General features: G+C 44.3%; 1 protein-coding gene across 1 annotated transcript in view; it reads right to left on the bottom strand.

Moving 5' to 3' along the window:
- LOC135465995 (uncharacterized) overlaps positions 1–23018 on the bottom strand; it is a 72199-nt gene that overhangs the window by 35196 nt on the left and 13985 nt on the right. The window contains exon 2 of the mRNA XM_064743383.1: positions 619–715. Within this exon, the coding sequence (XP_064599453.1) occupies positions 619–715 (97 nt within the window). The remainder of the gene's footprint in view (positions 1–618; positions 716–23018) is intronic.

Below are 23018 nucleotides of genomic sequence, written 5' to 3'. Positions count from 1 at the left end.
TAGGAGGCCATTTGGCCAGGCATGCCACACAGAGATTTAACACAAAGGTCTGTTAGGAGGCCATTCAGCCAGGCACACCACAGAGAGATTTAACACAAAGGTCTGTTAGGAAGCCATTCAGCCAGGTATGCCACAGAGAGATTTAGCACAAAGGTCTGTGAGGAAGCCATTCAGCCAGGCACACCACAGAGAGATTTAACACAAAGGTCTGTTAGGAGGCCATTCGGTCAGGCATGTCACAGAGAGATTTAACACAAAGGTCTGTTAGGAGGCCATTTGGCCAGGCATGCCACAGAGAGATGTCACACAAAGGTCTGTTAGGAGGCCATTCGGCCAGGCATGCCACAGAGAGATTTAACACAAAGGTCTGTTAGGAAGCCATTCAGCCAGGCATGCTGTAGAGAGATTTAACACAAAGGTCTGTTAGGAGGCCATTCAGCAAGGCATGCTGTAGAGAGATTTAACACAAAGGTCTGTTAGGAGGCCATTCGGCCAGGCATGCCACAGAGAGATTTAACACAAAGGTCTGTGAGGAAGCCATTCGGTCAGGGACGTCGTTGACAACATAATAACACTAGAAGTGGTCAGGTAGGTGTATAGTAAGAAAGCAATACTGACCTTGGAGAATCCTTGGCTTGAGCCAAGGTCGCACTTGGTGGAGCCTGCAGCTGACTTCCTGTGCCGTAGGTCATCTTCACTGTCTGCCCTCGTGCTCCTGTCAACACAAAACAAATCATCTTGCTCAATAATGTCTTCACAATTTTCTAGCAAAACCTTAAAATGCTATCGCCTAATGCTCACTCACTTCAGGTAACTCTAGCTTTCTCATCTTGGAGAACACCCAGCTCTATTGACATACAACATGCATAGAGTGAGCCAGGCAGACTGCCACCCACACACTCACAGACAACTTAATTATACCTGCATTAAATATACTTAATCTGATATAGAGTTGGGGGTCATCTGAAAGATGCAACTGAAACATTACACTATTATGGGAGGTTCAAATCCAGTAAACAAGGTCAGTTCTCAACTTCAATACAGACTTAATTTGTACTCTTGATGGTTACTTTACATATACTACCTTACAGAGACTATCCTGTCTATTTTAAATGGTTCAGCTCCTCTGATTTTACCACACAGCTACATGTACCGTCATCCTGATCAGAACCTGTCTTATCACACCTGTCTTATTAAAAGACAGATCACCCTGTGAGGTGTTACCCCCAGCACTGTCTTATTACACCTGTAAGAGACAGATCACCCTGTGAGGTGTTACCCCCAGCACTGTCTTATTACACCTGTAAGATACAGATCACCCTGTGAGGTGTTACCCCCAGCACTGTCTTATTACACCTGTGAGAGACAGATCACCCTGTGAGGTGTTACCTCCAGCACTGTCTTATTACACCTGTGAGAGAAAGATGCCCCTGTAAGGTGCTACCTCCAGCACCGTCTTATTACACTTGTAACAGAAAGATGCCCCGGTGAGGTGCTACCCCCAGCACTGTCTTATTACACCTGTAAGAGATAGATCACCCTGTGAGGTGTTACCCCCAGCACTGTCTTATTACAACTGTAAGAGACAGATAACCTTGTGAGGTGTTACCTCCAGCACTGTCTCATTACACCTGTAAGAGAAAGATGCCCCGGTGAGGTGCTACCTCCAGCACTGTCTTATTACACCTGTAAGAGAAAGATGCCCCTGTGAGGTATTACCTCCAGCACTGTTGACACCTCATGCTGACTTCACCCATACACACACACACTGATACACCTAACAGACTGCAATCAGGGTCAGAGCGTTCACATTACCATGACAACAACAACAGTCCATGAAAGTAAGGGATAGAAATAAAGATAGACATACATGTATCCCTGCTTAGGTTACATATTAAACTAACATGTATCAATCTAGATAAAAAATAACAAGTTTTTCTATCTATACACTCTATTAATTCAAGTATTTTTTTTCATTTCATGTAAAGGCTTAGTTGAACTAATTTCACTGCATGCCTTACAGATGAACATAGACAAGTATGTACCATCAGCAGTGATAACCACACACAACTGTTGCAGTGTTTTTACAACTGTTTTCATGACTGGTACATAGCCCTGGGCCACATGAACCATCCATCAACTATGTGAATGTGAGGATCCTATGAAAACAGTGGATCTGCAGGCTGTGACACACACATAACTCAGGTGTACACATCATTCAGGACTAGGAAGCGCTGGACTTCACAAGGCAGGTTACTAAGAAAACAAAGGGAGGTGCTGGATTTCACACTGCAGGCTGCCGAGAAAACAAAGGGAAGTGCTGGACTTAACACGGCAGGCTACCAAGAAAACAAAGACTAGATTCCTGTGAAGAAGTCTGGGGTCCTCATGGCACTTCATCATCAGTTAATTAATATCAGTACAATATATAAAATATACAAAAGAAAAAAAACATCCATTGTATGCATAACAATAACTAAACAGCTGAACTATCGCTGTGATACCTGTTCAGGGCTAAGATACCTGTTCAGGGCTAAATACTAAAATTTCAAACAAGAATGTGCTCATTGCCAAAACGTGGCCGATTTCCAACAAGAATGAGCTCATTGCCAAAACGTGGCCGATTTCCAACAAGAATGTGCTCATTGCCAAAACGTGGCCGATTTCCAACAAGAATGTGTTCCATGTGCTCATAACTATAGATCTGAGAAGCCATAGAGTGCTGTGTGTACAACAAACATCTGCCAAACCCTACATCAGACTGACCACATTGGACTGGCATGTTGCAGGCCCCTATCAGGCCCAGATATCATCACAAAGTGACATGTTACATGTCTGAATGCTCAAGAGCCATGGGCTCGATGCTACAGTATGATGTTGAGGAGGCCCTAATACTGCTGATCATTATGCAAACGTTAGGCTTACTGTGATCAACCACAAGGGAAATCCAGGCCAGAAGCAGTAGACTTCCTTCTATTCACTGTCCTTAAAGTCACATGAAACTGTGAATTCCAGAAGGCCATTAACAATGTTTAGACCCCAATCCTAATGAAGTAGATGTGTATGTCTCGCTGAACACAAGATCACTTTTAGCTGGAAGAAGATTCCTGAGTTACCTCCCTTGTTATCACATTCTCTTCAATTAGTAAGTCCCACTGAATATGTTTATTTTGGTTTGCTTGTGAACCACTGCACAAAAGTAAACATCTTCCTGACTGGTAAGTGTGTCCTGATGGCCTTTCATGGTTGACTGGAGGTATACCCTATCATTTTAATGTAACCTGGAATGTCGAGCATGACAGCCTACATAGGTGTGCGGTCGTCAGAGCATGTTAAAACCTCTCTCGTTATAACTAACAACAAGCTAAACGTGACTTCACCCAACTGCATTCTCCTTCAGAAAAAAAAACAGTTGGATAAAACTATGAAAGTGACCATGCTGTGGAGCATATGTACACATAATGTTTGTGTATCTTGAGCAGTTTTTGTGTAAAGTTCCAGTGAGGCACAACTTTGAGTTGTTTATAGCTGACTTCATGCTCATAATTCCCCCCCCCCCCCCCCCCCACTCTCCCAACTAGAATACCTCTGAGTTAACTCTGAGTAAGAGATCTTCAAAACAGAAACACAGGATAGTCTGGAATTGTCAGTAGTTCAACAAGCTGTTGTATAATCATTTCCAATGGCTTCGACATCTTCATCACCAACTGACTCAAAAGGCCAACAGCTACGACATCTTCATCACCAACTGGCTCACAAGGCTAATAGCTATGACATCTTCATCACCAACTGACTCAGCAGGCCAAAAGCTACGACATCTTCATCACCAACTGACTCAGAAGGCCAAAAGCTACGACATCTTCATCACCAACTGACTCAGAAGGCCAAAAGCTAAGACATCTTCATCACCAACTGGCTCACAAGGCTAATAGCTACGACATCTTCATCACCAACTGACTCACAAGGCCAAAAGCTACGACCATCTTCATCACCAACTGACTCAGAAGGCCAAAAGCTACGACATCTTCATCACCAACTGGCTCACAAGGCCAACAGCTAAGACATCTTCATCATCAACTGACTCAGAAAGCCAAAAGCTACGACATCTTCATCACCAACTGACTCAGAAGGCCAAAAGCCTATGACATCTTCATCACCAACTGACTCAGAAAACCAAAAGCTACGACATCTTCATCACCAACTGACTCACAAGGCCAACAGCTACGACATCTTCATCACCAACTGACTCAGAAGGCCAACAGCTACGACATCTTCATCACCAACTGACTCACAAGGCCAACAGCTACGACATCTTCATCACCAACTGACTCACAAGGCCAACAGCTACGACATCTTCACCATCAACTGACTCACAAGGCCAACAGCTACTACATCTTCATCATCAACTGACTCAGAAGGCCAACAGCTACGACATCTTCATCACCAACTGACTCACAAGGCCAACAGCTACGACATCTTCATCATCAACTGACTCAGAAGGCCAACAGCTACGACATCTTCATCACCAACTGACTCACAAGGCCAACAGCTACGACATCTTCATCACCAACTGACTCACAAGGCCTCATATAATGCATCATATAATCACAAACTCCAAAAGCTGTATACTTTCTACAAATCATGCATCTACTTAGTTTACAGTATTCATCTTTTAAAAACAAAAATGGAATTTCAACTGTGCGCAACTAAACAAAATATACGTAAAGAACTTCAACACAAAGCTGGAAAACATGCAAACTCACTGATCATGCAAAAAATGTCAGAAATCCACCTTTATACAACAATGCAAGATGTTATGAGAAGTCTTCCAAAGACTCCATTTTTTCACCCGAAGCGAGCTGAAAATTGTGGCTTAAGGAAGGTAAACATGAGACAGCCTCAGCTGTAAGATTTCTTTACACGTATTTATCTGATTGGCTTTTTACGCCGTACTCAAGACTATTCCAGTTAAAAGACGGCGGCCAGCATTATGGTGGGAGGAAGCCCAGCAGTGCCCGGGGGAACCCACAACCATCTACACGTTGCTGGGAGACCTTCCCACATACACCTGGAGAGGAAGCCAGCATGAGCTGAACTTGAACTCACAGCAACTGCATTGGTGAGAGGCTTCTAGGTCATTACGCTGTGTCAGCGCGCTAACCAACTGAGCCACGGAGCTTCAGCTGTAAGATGACATTCCAATGCTTAATGAGCTGACGTCACACGTGAATGTGCTCTGATTCACACTGCTCATATCACACAGGGATAAAGTCTCCACAGGCTATTAACATGCTACTGAACAAGGTCACTTCTGTTAGTAGAAATGTACAAACATTGACAAACAGCAAAGATAATATGATTACAATAACTCCTTACAGGTATGTAAGAAGGAAATGGGGGAAATTGTCTCAATCAGCCAATAAACCAGGCACACACACAGAGTAAGGGACTGTTGTAGATTCCAAGACAAGACAGTGCACAGTTGGCCCCGTGAGTTAGTCCACACCGCCTCATGTACAGAAGTAGCCCTATATTCACGAGACACTGGACGATCGGGGCTGAACGTACAACGTGCAGAATCAAGCAGGGAATTGGTTTTAGACTAGAAACAAGTCATGCTGGAAGGGCTCGAATTTGGGAGCATAATTAACCGTGTACCAATCTACCCCTCAATGGGCTAGCATCAGTCAGAATCTTATTAGGCACATGCCAGGCACAGTCACAACCAAACTGGGGAGCTAGCCAGGCACGTTACCTTAGATCAATAAGTGTCATTCTCCGTGGGCGCAGACATGGGCGCTTTCGCGGGATCTGCGGGGTGCCATATAGGTTCTGAACATTAAGCATTGTGTTCAGGCTTTACAGGGTTTAGTGGGGGAGAGATGGGCCAGTGGGTGTCTGCTGGTCTGGGGTGCTCGGGCCCACCATGGCCCGGTGCTGTCTGCAGGAGAACAAACCAGTAATAGTCAGTGTTACAGCAGGCACCTGGGGAAACACGTGGACTTCAGAAGAGGTCAGCAAGGTGAATCATACAGAGCTCAACAGTATACTCAATTGTCAGGCTTTTACATTATACACGACTGTACAAAGAAATAAAACACCACCACTTATTAATTAACACAATACACACAATGTTTACAAGAAAACAAAAAAGTTGCAATTATTATGTCAAAGGCTTGGCAAAAAGGTGTAGGCATCACATGGCAAGACGAAACATGTACAACACAAGCTCTAAGTATCCTAGGGCTATCAAGTACACTCATCTGATTGTTACAGTTATATTAACACAGGTTGAGTTAATTATAGCGGCTTGATTTCCTTCCACAAGTACCACACAATGACACATCACTGATCAGCTTAGACCTAACACCTCTAGTCAGGGAGATAGAGACCTTATCAACACCACCACCAACCCCAACCGTGCCCCCCCCCCCCCCACAACAACACACACACACACATCCATGTTGAAATCAATGAGTGATCTCAATGGTCTGAGTCATCTGATTTACACAAGAGTACATCAGTAAGAGCACATCAGTAAGAGCAGCACAATGGCATATCCACATTCCTGTGTACATGTACTTCTGCATGTCTCTCCAGTACAGATACACATCACAGCACACCTCACACACTATGTCTCCTCTTACCAGGTGGTTGGTTATGTAACATTGATAGCCTTTGTTTTCCCTCCTAATGTTCCTATTTACACAGGCCTGTGAGTAGACAGTTATGAACAGGACATGCTGAACAGTTCTGAAAGCTGAGCATAGAGGCTGAACATGAAAGCTGAACATGAAAGCTGAACACTACTGTACAACAGAAACAATCCTACAATCATACTGTGAGAAATTGGATGTCCACAGAGATCACCAAAAGCAAATTTGTCTAATTTCCACAACAAATCTCAGTACAAAGAAAGCACTCATTCTGAACAGCAGATATGATATCTTCTAAGCATCAGCAAACCATATTGATGTGTTTAATTAAGGAGATTTGTTGGGAGCCTGAGTGGCAGTCGGAAACATGAGCTTTAGGGCCAGATATTGGAGAATGTGTACGTGTAAGATTGGACGTTATATGGGATGAGGGGATAACCTCATCTATACCACCCTGTATTAATATTCTCTGAGTGAAAGAAATGGGAATTCCAGTACCAGCAGGCTGTCTTAGTCACAGAAAGCACCAAGCAGATACAGTGTCTGCCCAGCCTGGCCATTCCCAAATCAATTTTGGCTAGAGCCATTGCTCTGGTATTGCCAGGAAAGGTTTGGGGAGAGGGGAAGGGGAGGAGGGTGCGTTGAAGGTTATTCACAGTTTCCTAAGCTGACCATACAGACTATAGGGAACAAGATCCCAATAAAATGATTAAAAACAAACAGGGAATCTTAGAATGCAGAGTGTGGCTTCCAGCAACTAAAGACGCGGCTTATGACCAGGCCCTCTGATGTTGCTATAAATCACTGATCATCCACAATCAGCTCTAGACAATGCCATGGCACTAGTTAAAGTTTAAACCCTACACATACGGCATGTTGCTGTACTTATCCATATAGACGCATCCAAACAAACAGATTCCAATTCTGTCTTCAAACACATAAATCTAGGGGAAGGAGTCCTATAAGAGAACTAAAGCTACCTCCCATCACATAGCAAAGGTTGTGCTTTTCATCTTTCCTTAAACACTCATGTACACTGAATAAAATATCAAAGGAACTTATCTTTGCTTAAACATGCCAGATCAATTTTTTGATTAATTTGACCCCATTTTAACCTTTCAAAACCTGCACATGACCAAATTATAAACCCCTAGTCTAACCATGAAAATAACCACCCTACAGCCAGGGGCACATTTCTTCCATTGTACAGCTGAGCAGTTATGGGTAATCGGATTTATTGGACTGTGTAACACAAATTAAGACAACAATCAACAGTCAAATATCACCTATCACCTGCCATTTTTTTCATTAACAGATTTGAAACATTATTTCAGACACTAATTCATTTTTATTTGATTGGTGTTTTACGCCGTACTCAAGAATATTTCACTTATTGACTGGTATTATGGTGGGAAAAAACCAAGCAGACCCCAGGGAAAACCCACAACCATCCGCAGGTTGTTGAAGACCTTCCCACATACCAGGCACTGATATAATTTTTGATTTTTATAGTAAAGTATTATTGACTTCCTTCATTTTCATGGAATGTATAATCTGTCTATGCTTATTTGTGTTTTGTTACACAGAGGGCCTCAGGGAAGAGCACTTTCTTAAATTACAATTTCAAGCTGAACCATCCTGTAAATGTGGACTAGACATCCGTTTTAATCTTAACCATCCTAACACGGTGAAGCAGACACCAGCTCCATCCATTCAGTGCTTCACAACCATCCTGTAAATGTTGACTAGACAACAGTTTTAGGCTTAACCGTCCTAACACGGTGAAGCAGACACCAGCTCCATCCATTCAGTGCTTCACAACCATCCTGTTAATGTTGACTAGACAACAGTTTTAGGCTTAACCATCCTAACACGGTGAAGCAGACACCAGCTATATCTGCTTAAACAGGCTTATAACAAGCTATACCAAACATTGTTTAGTAAAAAAATCCAACAGCCCAAATCCAATCAAATTTCTTGCTATTCCGTATTCTAGAATAGATCACATAATAACAGTTCACAAATATAAGCCTCGTCCATGCACATATTCAAAACTGGTAAAATGTATAAAGCAAGCTGCAAATTGTTTAAACTTTAGAATCATTTTAACATTATAAATAGTACCCATACGATCCTGATATTCAACATCAGGCAGTTTATTTCCCGTAAACACAGTACATTTGATTTGATCAGTGAATATGGATTTCACTACCCCCCTCCCCCCCACCCCTGTGGAGCTGACAGCCGCCTTCTACCAGGTCTACGCCACTCTCTGCACTTCTGTCAATGTCTGCCACTCGGGGCAATAAGCAGGCCAGATATCTACATTAGCACCGCTCACAGTTGTTTTCAGGGGAATATTATACCATCACCTAATAATGGCATGTAGCCAGAACCTGTGGTCATAGGGACCTCAGTCATGTCTGTCAGCAAAACTTCTCCTCCATTATCAGGTACAGCTAGGTTATGTAACACCTTACAACAGACTGAGTTCAGAATAAACAGAGCTGGCTACATGTACCCATGGAGAACACACCCCGCTCAAGGGGAGGCTTCATAACTTAGAGAAATTATTATACACAATACAAGCGCTAGGCCTTAAAAAATCAAATAAATATATACACCATACCACAAGACAAGGTGCTGATGTCTTGTGGTGACAAAAGCCTTTGTACACCACAGCAATTTGTCAATAACTTGAGCTCCACGCTGAGTACATTGCACTTCATCAACTGTGGATACAACAAAGTGGGCCAGTTGACTACTGAACTGGGTGAATGGCCATAACATTAGGCTGTGATGAGAGAAAGATCTGATAGGATATGAGAGAGTGGTGTGGGATGGACAGGAAGGTGATGTGATTGAGCTGTAACAAATAGTTTAGACGCAACTTCAGTATAACAGTCATGATAACTTCTGACTCGCACATTCTGATCAAGCAGAAAAAGAAGGTCTGACTGGACCAGAGGGAATCACGACAGATACAATATGCTCATTAGGTCGAGACAAATTGCAGTCCGCATGTGCTCTGTGAAGTTCGATTCTCCACTATGTAGTATATCCCGACACAGGACCAAAGCCTCTGAGGACAGTTATCAGACAAAGATTGGTCCATGAGGTGAGAACCTCAACACACAGGCCAACAGCTCTCAATTACAATGAAATCCTACAGGTTTCATCACCATATAGTACCAGTCTACTGACGTGGGACCAAAGCCTCTGGGGACAGTTATCAGACAAACATTGGTCCATGAGGTGTCAACCTCAACACACAGACCAACAGCTCTCCATTACAATGAAATCCTACAGGTTTCATCACCATACAGTACCAGTCTACTGACATGGGACCAAAGCCTCTGGGGACAGTTATCAGACAAACATTGGTCCATGAGGTGAGAACCTCAACACACAGACCAACAGCTCTCAATTACAATGAAATCCTACAGGTTTCATCACCATATAGTACCAGTCTACTGACCTGGGACCAAAGCCTCTGGGGACAGTTATCAGACAAACATTGGTCCATGAGGTGAGAACCTCAACACACAGACCAACAGCTCTCAATTACAATGAAATCCTACAGGTTTCATCACCATATAGTACCAGTCTACTGACGTGGGACCAAAGCCTCTGGGGACCGTTATCAGACAAACATTGGTCCATGAGGTGAGAACCTCAACACACAGACCAACAGCTCTCAATTACAATGAAATCCTACAGGTTTCATCACCATATAGTACCAGTCTACTGATGTGGGACCAAAGCCTCTGGGGACAGTTATCAGACAAACATTGGTCCATGAGGTGAGAACCTCAACACACAGACCAACAGCTCTCAATTACAATGAAATCCTACAGGTTTCATCACCATACAGTACCAGTCTACTGACCTGGGACCAAAGCCTCTGAGGACAGTTATCAGACAAACATTGGTCCATGAGGTGAGAACCTCAACACACAGACCAACAGCTCTCAATTACAATGAAATCCTACAGGTTTCATCACCATACAGTACCAGTCTACTGATGTGGGACCAAAGCCTCTGGGGACAGTTATCAGACAAACATTGGTCCATGAGGTGAGAACCTCAACACACAGACCAACAGCTCTCAATTACAATGAAATCCTACAGGTTTCATCACCATACAGTACCAGTCTACTGACCTGGGACCAAAGCCTCTGAGGACAGTTATCAGACAAACATTGGTCCATGAGGTGAGAACCTCAACACACAGACCAACAGCTCTCAATTACAATGAAATCCTACAGGTTTCATCACCATACAGTACCAGTCTACTGACCTGGGACCAAAGCCTCTGAGGACAGTTATCAGACAAAGATTGGTCCAGGAGGTGAGAACCTCAACACACAGACCAACAGCTCTCAATTACAATGAAATCCTACAGGTTTCATCACCATACAGTACCAGTCTACTGATGTGGGACCAAAGCCTCTGGGGACAGTTATCAGACAAACATTGGTCCATGAGGTGAGAACCTCAACACACAGACCAACAGCTCTCAATTACAATGAAATCCTACAGGTTTCATCACCATACAGTACCAGTCTACTGACGTGGGACCAAAGCCTCTGGGGACAGTTATCAGACAAACATTGGTCCAGGAGGTGAGAACCTCAACACACAGACCAACAGCTCTCAATTACAATGAAATCCTACAGGTTTCATCACCATACAGTACCAGTCTACTGACGTGGGACCAAAGCCTCTGGGGACAGTTATCAAACAAACATTGGTCCATGAGGTGTGAACCTCAACACACAGACCTCTTTTAAGGACCTTCACAAAACTGACCAACCCAAACATGTCGCTAACCAATGTGAATCCTTGGGAACCAAAGAATATCTGAGAAAGACAGGTCTACATCATATCAAGTGGTTCATTGGCAGCAAATGAATGCTGTTAGAACTCCAGTATCAGTGACAGTTATGGAAGTACTGAGATTGATTTACACTATAGATGTTACCTTAACATCAGTGCTCATCTGTATCAGTGACGGTAATGGAAATACTGAGGGTGACATACCAGTATAGACGTTACCTTAACATTCAGTGACATACCAGTATAGACATTACCTTAACATCAGTGCTCATCTGTATCAGTGACGGTAATGGAAATACTGAGGGCGACATACCAGTATAGACGTTACCTTAACATTCAGTGACATACCAGTATAGACGTTACCTTAACATTCAGTACTCATCTGTATCAGTGACGGTAATGGAAATACTGAGGGTGACGTACCAGTATAGATGTTAACTTAATATTCAGTTCTCATCTGTATCAGTGACGGTAATGGAAATACTGAGATTGACATACCAGTATAGACGTTACCTTAACATTCAGTGCTCATCTGTATCAGTGACGGTTATGGAAATACTGAGATTGACATACCAGTATAGACGTTACCTTAACATTCAGTGCTCATCTGTATCAGTGACGGTAATGGAAATACTGAGATTGACATACCAGTATAGATGTTACCTTAACATCAGTGCTCATCTGTATCAGTGACGGTTATGGAAATACTGAGATTGACATACCAGTATAGACGTTACCTTAACATTCAGTGACATACCAGTATAGACGTTACCTTAACATTCAGTGCTCATCTGTTTCAGTGACGGTTATGGAAATACTGAGATTGACATACCAGTATAGATGTTACCTTAACATTCAGTGCTCATCTGTATCAGTCACGGTTATGGAAATACTGAGATTGACATACCAGTATAGACGTTACCTTAACATTCAGTGCTCATCTGTATCAGTCACGATAATGGAAATACTGAGATTGACATACCAGTATAGACGTTACCTTAACATTCAGTGCTCATCTGTATCAGTGACGGTTATGGAAATACTGAGATTGACATACCGGTATAGATGTTACCTTAACATTCAGTGACATACCAGTATAGACGTTACCTTAACATTCAGTGCTCATCTGTATCAGTGACGGTAATGGAAATACTGAGATTGACATACCAGTATAGACGTTACCTTAACATTCAGTGCTCATCTGTATCAGTCACGGTTATGGAAATACTGAGATTGACATACCAGTATAGATGTTACCTTAACATTCAGTGCTCATCTGTATCAGTCACGGTTATGGAAATACTGAGATTGACATACCAGTATAGACGTTACCTTAACATTCAGTGCTCATCTGTATCAGTCACGATAATGGAAATACTGAGATTGACATACCGGTATAGACGTTACCTTAACATTCAGTGCTCATCTGTATCAGTGACGGTTATGGAAATACTGAGATTGACATACCAGTACAGATGTTACCTTACGTGCTCATCTGTATCAGTGACGGTTATGGAAATAATGAGAGTGACATACCAATATAGACGTTACCTGAACACTGAGTCCTCATCTGTATCAGTGACGGTTATGGAAATACTGAGATTGACATACCAGTATAGATGTTACCTTAACATTCAGTGACATACCAGTATAGATGTTACCTTAACATTCAGTGCTCATTTGTATCAGTGGCGGTTATGGAAATACTGAGATTGACATACCAGTAGTAACGTACAGGTATAGACGTTACCTCAGCATTAAGTGCTCATCTGTACCAACAGCATCACATAATTCAAGGTAAACAAACTACTATCATGTAGTGATGTAAAAATCTTGATCATTGGAAGAGGAACAGTCTTAACATTTATATCCCTAAATGTACATAAATTATTGATGACATAAGGTAACCAGCAGAAAATAACAACAGTACATCAGCAGATGCACATTTGCTGCTCGAATTACATACTCAGTACACTTGCGCTACACACTGACTCTGAAGTTAGACTGCACATGATGAGAGAGAACATAAGCTTATCCACTCAAGGCTGGCCACAGAGCTCAGCTATTTTAAGGCGAGCTTATCAATATGCATCACCATGCGCATTTGTGCTTGAGCTGGCAAAAAACATCCAACAACTGCTGTGAAGTGGTGGCTTTCTAAGCTGTGGGTTATAAATATTGTGAGGGATGTAAAATCCATGGAGGAGGCCATCTATCATGATGGGGGGGGGGCGGGGAGGGGTGTAAGATTCTCCACCTATGCACATGTATCAGTAGCTTCCGATGGTCCCAGCAGGTCACTGAGGTGTGCACATACTGTCACCACAGCCAGGTCACTGAGGTGTGCATATATTGTCACCACAGCCAGGTCACTGAGGTGTGCATAAATTGTCACTACAGCCAGGCCACTGAGGTGTGGATGTACTGTTACTACAGCCAGGTCAATGAGGTGTGCCTGTATTGCCAATGCAGGCAGCCACTGAGGTGTGCATGTATTGTCACTGCAGCCAGGTCAATGAGGTGTGCATATATTGTCACTGCAGCCAGGTCACTGGGGTGTGCATATATTGTCACTACAGCCAGGCCACTGAGGTGTGCACATATTGTCACTACAGTCAGGTCACTGAGGTGGGCATATATTGTCACTACAGCCAGGTCACTGAGGTGTGCATGTATTGTCACTGCAGCCAGCCACTGAGGTGTGCATATATTGTCACTACAGCCAGGCCACTGAGGTGTGCACATATTGTCACTACAGCCAGGTCACTGAGGTGTGCACATATTGTCACTACAGCCAGGTCACTGAGGTGGGCATATATTGTCACTACAGCCAGGTCACTGGGGTGTGCATATATTGTCACTACAGCCAGGCCACTGAGGTGTGCACATATTGTCACTACAGCCAGGTCACTGAGGTGGGCATATATTGTCACTACAGCCAGGTCACTGAGGTGTGCATGTATTGTCACTGCAGCCAGCCACTGAGGTGTGCATATATTGTCACTGCAGCCAGGTCACTGAGGTGTGCATATACTGTCACTACAGCCAGGCCATGGAGGTGTGCCTGTATTGTCACTGCAGCCAGGCCACTGAGGTGTGCATGTATTGTCACTGCAGCCAGGTCACTGAGATGTGCATGTATTGTCACTACAGCCAGGTCACTGAGGTGTGCATATATTGTCACTATAGCCAGGCCACTGAGGTGTGCAGGTATTGTCACTGCAGCCAGGCCACTGAGGTGTGCATGTATTGTCACTGTAGCCAGGTCACTGAGATGTGCATGTATTGTCACTGCAGCCAGCCACTGGGGTGTGCATATATTGTCACTGCAGCCAGGTCACTGAGGTGTGCCTGTATTGTCACTGCAGCCAGGTCACTGAGATGTGCATGTATTGTCACTACAGCCAGGTCACTGAGATGTGCATGTATTGTCACTGCAGCCAGCCACTGGGGTGTGCATATATTGTCACTGCAGCCAGGTCACTGAGATGTGCATGTATTGTCACTACAGCCAGGTCACTGAGATGTGCATATATTGTCACTACAGCCAGGTCACTGAGATGTGCATGTATTGTCACTGCAGCCAGGCCACTGAGATGTGCATGTATTGTCACTACAGCCAGGTCACTGAGATGTGCATGTATTGTCACTACAGCCAGGCCACTGAGGCGTGCAGGTATTGTCACTGCAGCCAGCCACTGGGGTGTGCATATATTGTCACTGCAGCCAGGTCACTGAGATGTGCATGCATTGTCCAGCCAGGTCACTGAGATGTGCATGTATTGTCACTACAGCCAGCCACTGGGGTGTGCATGTATTGTCACTGCAGCCAGGTCACTGAGGTGTGCATATATTGTCACTACAGCCAGGCCACTGAGGCGTGCAGGTATTGTCACTGCAGCCAGGCCACTGAGGTGTGCATGTATTGTCACTGCAGCCAGGTCACTGAGATGCGCATATATTGTCACTACAGCCAGGCCACTGAGGCGTGCAGGTATTGTCACTGCAGCCAGGTCACTGAGGTGTGCATGTATTGTCACTGCAGCCAGGTCACTAAGCTGTGGATGCATTGTCACTGCAGCCAGGCCACTTAACATTCTCCAAATACCTGCACACTCTAGCTGCTGCATTCATACGCTCTCCCATCACACTGTCAATCAGCACACATCGGCAAACAGTATTACATCTGTCACCATACCTGAACATACATGACATACTAACAATTTTCATGGTCTGCCAGTGTACTTATTCATCAAGAAAACACTATATGTTTTTAACAATGGTGACAATACATGATTATAGTGCAAATACAAATTTGGGGGGGGGGGGGGGAAATTGTTAAAATATATTTCACAAATATATATAATATAAAACAAAACCTAACATTCCCGTCACACATGCATGAACAGTGGCGTGAAGGGAATCAAAACTAACCAGGCATGTTTAGCTTAAAAACAGTATAATCAGTACATGCATTTACAGTCATATGTTAGGTTAGACCATGGAAACAGGACTGGTTGGTCCAGTGTCAGTATAATGTGATTGGGTGGGGTGACACCATATGGTGATTTCAGCATGACGCTTAGGTGATAGCAGCAATCTGTCAGCAAAGACAGCATGCTACAACAAGGCACAGTATGTGTACACACACCTAATGACTCCTTGTAATAAGGCTTAAAAGCCCACACATACATATACAGCATACAGTACTGAGGGTGCTCTGGTTTTCAGCAATTTCAAATATCACACAGAATGGTGGGTCATTGAGAAGACTCTTCAGAGAGAGTTTTCTGCATCAGTAGTTGTCAAATGTACCACGCATAACACTCATTCAACTGTTCACACAGGCAAATGTAAATAGCTCTGTGTGGTGCTAAAAGACTCAGGCCGCAAACTTCATTCAACCAGCTAGTCTTTTAACAGAATAGCAATTCCTGTAGTAACAGGGAACTGTCCGTGGAATGTGTGGAACAGCATTCATGTAAAAGCCCCACCGTCTCTCTGGACTGTAAAAGCCCCACCGTCTCTCTGGACTGTAAAAGCCCCACCCTCCCTCTGGACTGTAAAAGCCCCACCGTCTCTCTGGACTGTAAAAGCCCCACCGTCTCTCTGGACTGTAAAAGCCCCACCGTCTCTCTGGACTGTAAAAGCCCCACCGTCTCTCTGGACTGTAAAAGCCCCACCGTCCCTCTGGACTGTAAAAGCCCCACCGTCTCTCTTGACTATAAAAGCCCCACCGTCTCTCTGGACTGTAAAAGCCCCACCGTCCCTCTGGACTGTAAAAGCCCCACCGTCTCTCTTGACTATAAAAGCCCCACCGTCTCTCTGGACTGTAAAAGCCCCACCGTCTCTCTGGACTGTAAAAGCCCCACCGTCTCTCTGGACTGTAAAAGCCCCACCGTCCCTCTGGACTGTAAAAGCCCCACTGTCTCTCTGGACTGTATGATTATTCCACTTAATTACACTTAACTGTGACCCACTCTTAAGGGCTCACTTCCTGAAGCCTAATGAGCCTGGTTCCCCAGATGCACATTGGTGCTGACATGTTCCCAATTCTGCCTCCACACACACACACACACACACATTTCACACCAGTCCACCTTATGTGGCTCCCTGTGGCAAGCTTAGCATTTAATGGCAACTCTCACGCTGCGCTTCAAAACGTGGTGTTCTCTTGTGGTTTATCGGATTCCTCCAAACTTCCACTTTTGATGGTTATAATAACATCAAGATCCAATCACCATCAAAGTGAAGAGCCAGGACCTGATGGTTATTTAATAACACCAAGATCCAATCACCATCAAAGTGAAGAGCCAGGACCTGATGGTTATTTGATAACACCAAGATCCGTTCACCATCGAAGTGAACAGCCAGGACCTGATGGTTATTTAATAACACCAAGATCCATTCACCATCGAAGTGAACAGCCAGGACCTGATAGTTATTTAATAACACCAAGATCCATTCACCATCGAAGTGAACAGCCAGGACCTGATGGTTATTTAATAACACCAAGATCCATTCACCATCGAAGTGAAGAGCCAAGACCTGATGGTTATTTAATAGCACCAAGATCCATTCACCATCGAAGTGAAGAGCCAGGACCTGATGGTTATTTAATAACACCAAGATCCATTCACCATGAAAGTGAAGAGCCAGGATCTGACGGTCATTTAATAACACCAAGATCCAATCACCATCAAATTGAACAGCCAGGACGTGCCTGAAGTCTAAGTTTGTTAATGATTGTTAATGATGCATGAAAAGATGGACATTCACACGTTTGTACCTCCACTTTCACACAGCATCACAGAGGTTTAGTGGTTAATCTTATATGTACAAACCCCCATGCTGAGGAAAACTGTGACACTCATCAACCTTAATTAGCTGATATAACTCACATGGACTCATTCAAAAATTATTATTAACAAATATTCAGTCATTTTTTTTAAGGGATAGGTTTGAGGGAGAATAGAAAGGATGAACTTGTGGCATAGAAGTCTGTTATGTACACGTATGTTCTGAGGAACATACAGTATTAGCTATTCTAAAAATCTGATCGAAAACACGATTGCTCTGGTGTTCAACTGAGAATTATCATCGCGTTATTTATTTCATTGGTGCCACTGCCATACTGAAATTATCCAGGAACAAATCACAGACAAAACTAAGATACTGAAAGACCAGTCTGGACATACGTGCCGGCGCATATCCAGCAACAAATCACAGAAAAAACTAAGATACTGAAAGACCAGTCAGGATATGCATGCCGGCGCATATCCAGCAACAAATCACAGACAAAACTAAGATACTGAAAGACCAGTCTGGACATACATGCCAGCGCATATCCAGCAACAAATCACAGACAAAACTAAGATACTGAAAGACCAGTCTGGACATACATGCCAGCGCATATCCAGGAACAAATCACAGACAAAACTAAAATACTGAAAGACCAGTCTGGACATACATGCCAGCGCATATCCAGGAACAAATCACAGACAAAACTAAGATACTGAAAGACCAGTCTGGACATACATGCCAGCGCATATCCAGGAACAAATCACAGACAAAACTAAAATACTGAAAGACCAGTCTGGACATACGTGCCGGCGCATATCCAGGAACAAATCACAGACAAAACAAAGATACTGAAAGACCAGTCAGGATATGCATGCCAGCGCATACATGTACATACTTAATTCAGTCAAGAACAGCGGAAGTTTCGACATGCTCATGTTACTGTAACCCAGTCAGCTAATAGGGTATTAGTGTGAGACTATGACTGATGGTAGAGGAGAGATTGGTCAGCGAGACTGTCCACTAGTCAATGACTAGCTGTTCTCATTTGTCCCCAAGACACTGGTGACATTCTCCCCACAGGAATTAGCCGGACTCCTGGCAATCACACCCTCCTCACACCCAGGCTGCATTAACACAATAATATGAACACCTTGTACATTAGAGACATGTTCAGAGGCTGATGGAGCTGACTAAAGTCTGACTAGAAATAATTAAAACAGCCATTAGCAGTAACTTAATTATCCACTGTGCAAGCCCAGACCAGTGTGGATAGGCCATATTAGAAGCCTCTGCTCAGTCTGTCACTGGCGTTTTATGCACCCCTCAACAAACAGACATTATCTACCTGTGATCTTCATCGGCCCAGGAGGCGATGACACCTGATTTTTCAAACTGTAATCAATCTCAACAACTTCAGCATATATGGCAGAAGCAAAACTAGTATCACACCTATGTAGCATAATCAGTCCTTGTAAATCATATGCTGTACTAACACCGTGAGAGCCTTTAAATTACCAAGATAATTATAACCATTATAAGTCCTATTACGGACAGCACAAAGCTGACAACCAGTGGAACGCCCTACTGCTCATAATAACATTTAATCAGACAGTGACCTACTGATAGGTGATGACCCGATGACAATGAGCTACTGCAATGTGATGATCCGATGACAGTGAGCTACTGATAGGTGACGACAGTGAGCTACTGCAATGTGATGATCTGATGACAGTGAGCTACTGATAGGTGACGAGTGAGCTACTGCAATGTGATGATCTGATGACAGTGAGCTACTGATAGGTGACGACAGTGAGCTACTGCAATGTGATGATCTGATGACAGTGAGCTACTGCAATGTGATGATCTGATGACAGTGAGCTACTGCAATGTGATGATCTGATGACAGTGAGCTACTGATAGGTGACGACAGTGAGCTACTGCAATGTGATGATCTGATGACAGTGAGCTACTGCAATGTGATGATCTGATGACAGTGAGCTACTGCAATGTGATGATCTGATGACAGTGAGCTACTGCAATGTGATGATCTGATGACAGTGAGTTACTGCAATGTGATGATCCGATGACAGAGAATGACACAGATCATGCCCCACCTAGAACATAACCAGCAATACCATCACATTCTTTTACTGTCATTTTATGCTTGTTACTTGTTGGCAGAACCCAGTCATGTACAGGCATTTTACTGCGTGTTGGCATGTAATAATAAGAAATTACTCAGACCATCTACAGCTCTTATACTTTCTTCACTCCCCTTGCCTTAATTCTACACCTATATAAAGATTTTATCTATAAGGCCAGCAGGAGGCAATAACCAGCCGGGATATCCTGGAATGGCCACTAAACTCTAGCCATAAAACAACATGCCAATTAACCAGGAGAGTTTATTGCTGAAGACCAGGACATGGGAGGAGTATTACATACTAGCACATCATCAGAAGCCACGATTGTCCCTGCTATTTATCCCTGCTACAGATCATGGGTACAGTGTTTAATCCACTTGTACATGCATTCATGGCTTTTCTTTATGCTATCACTAATATGAATTAAAAACGTCTAACCACTGAACACAAATTTGCTTTTCCCGGAGCCAAAAAGGAGGTCTAAGCTGTAGACATTAAGCACATGTAAGTATTACCTTTATACATAAGAGCGTCCATTTTGTTAATTTCTGACTTATTGCATGTAATTCTGGATGGATCTATGTATATGTGAAGTTGACCAATGCACCATTTCCTGTTTACATTTTACGACTTCACAATAGTACCTTGCTACAAACGCTTGCACTATACTACCCCATGCTGACAAGCCGACACCTTACTACCTCTCGCCAACACCTTACTATCTCACGATACTGCTGCTGCCCGGCTTGGCGCTCAGCACTGAAAGGTTAGAGCAAGGACACAGGACTGGTTGGTCTGGTGTCAGTATGATGTGACTGGGTGGGGTGACCGGTTGGCCTGCTGTCAGTATAATGTGACTGGGAGGGGTGACTGGTTAGCCTGGTGTCAGTATAATGTGACTGGGCGAGGTGGGCGGTTGACCTGGTGTCCGTATAATGTGACTGGGTGGGGTGGTTGGTTGGTCTGGTGTCAGTATGATGTGACTGGGTGGGGTGACCGGTTGGCCTGCTGTCAGTATAATGTGACTGGGTGGGGTGACTGGTTAGCCTGGTGTCAGTATAATGTGACTGGGCGAGGTGGGCGGTTGGCTTGGTGTCAGTATAATGTGACTGGGTGGGGTGGCTGGTTGGTCTGGTGTCAGTATGATGTGACTGGGTGGGGTGACCGGTTGGTCTGGTGTCAGTATAATGTGACTGGGTGGGGTGGCCGGTTGGCCTGGTGTCAGTATGATGTGACTGGGTGGGGTGGCTGGTTGGTCTGGTGTCAGTATGATGTGACTGGGTGGGGTGGGCGGTTGGCCTGGTGTCAGTATTATGTGACTGGGTGGGGTGGCTGGTTGGTCTGGTGTCAGTATGATGTGACTGGGTGGGGTGACCGGTTGGTCTGGTGTCAGTATAATGTGACTGGGTGGGGTGGCCGGTTGGCCTGGTGTCAGTATGATGTGACTGGGTGGGGTGGCTGGTTGGTCTGGTGTCAGTATAATGTGACTGGGCGAGGTGGGCGGTTGGCCTGGTGTCAGTATAATGTGACTGGGTGGGGTGGCTGGTTGGTCTGGTGTCAGTATGATGTGACTAGGTGGGGTGACCGGTTGGTCTGGTGTCAGTATAATGTGACTGGGTGGGGTGGCCGGTTGGCCTGGTGTCAGTATAATGTGACTGGGTGGAGTGACTGGTTGGCCTGGTGCCAGTATAATGTGACTGGGTGGGGTGACCGGTTGGTCTGGTGTCAGTATAATGTGACTGGGTGGAGTGACTGGTTGGTCTGGTGTCAGTATAATGTGACTAGGTGGGGTGACCGGTTGGCCTGGTGTCAGTATAATGTGACTGGGTGGGGTGGCTGGTTGGTCTGGTGTCAGTATAATGTGACTGGGTGGGGTGGCTGGTTGGCCTGGTGTCAGTATAATGTGACTGGGTGGGGTGGCCGGTTGGCCTGGTGTCAGTATAATGTGACTGGGTGGAGTGACTGGTTGGTCTGGTGTCAGTATAATGTGACTGGGTGGGGTGGCTGGTTGGCCTGGTGTCAGTATAATGTGACTGGGTGGGGTGGCCGGTTGGCCTGGTGTCAGTATAATGTGACTGGGTGGAGTGACTGGTTGGTCTGGTGTCAGTATAATGTGACTGGGTGGGGTGGCCGGTTGGCCTGGTGTCAGTATAATGTGACTGGGTGGAGTGACTGGTTGGCCTGGTGTCAGTATAATGTGACTGGGTGGAGTGACTGGTTGGCCTGGTGTCAGTATAATGTGAATGTAACAGCAGCACTGGCAGAATGGACAACCATGCAACAAGCAGACACAAAAATGTACACATAATACACACATAATGACTTCTTATCTTCATGTGGCTGAAAAATTGCTATGTACAACGTTAGACCTTAAATATACCTCATGCTAGGACCTTATTACCTCACACCGAATTCTTATCATCTCACAATAGCACTTTGCTATCTCACGGTAACACCTTTATACCTTGTGCTAACATTTTACTACCTCAAGCTAATACCATACTAAAAACCATACTACCTCACACTAAGATCATGCTACCCCACGCTAACATGTTACTACCTCACACTAAAATCATGCTACCCCACGCTAACATGTTACTACCTCACGCTAAGATCATACTACCCCACGCTAACATGTTACTACCTCACACTAAGATCATACTACCCCACGCTAACATGTTACTACCTCACGCTAAGATCATACTACCCCATGCTAACATGTCACTACCTCAAGATAAGACCCTACTACCTCATGGTAACACCTTACTTCCACATGCTGTGATACAGTTTTCATAGATGTGTCACCTGTGTAAACAGAAAAAGTTAAAGAATGCTGTGTGACACAGTTGTCACAGATGTCCCACCTGTGTGACAGAGCTGGGGTAAACTGATAGCTACAGAGCACTGTCACACTGTTTTCACAGATGTGTCACCTTTATGACAGAGCTGGGGGGTAAACTGATAGCTACAGAGCACTGTCACACTGTTTTCACAGATGTGTCACCTGTGTGACAGAGCTGGGGTAAACTGATAGCTACAGAGCACTGTCACACTGTTTTCACAGATGTGTCACCTG

This window comes from Liolophura sinensis, chromosome 1, assembly GCF_032854445.1.
Source record: "Liolophura sinensis isolate JHLJ2023 chromosome 1, CUHK_Ljap_v2, whole genome shotgun sequence".
NCBI classification, from domain to species: Eukaryota; Metazoa; Mollusca; class Polyplacophora; order Chitonida; family Chitonidae; genus Liolophura; species Liolophura sinensis.
This window is presented reverse-complemented; position numbering and strand designations above follow the sequence as displayed.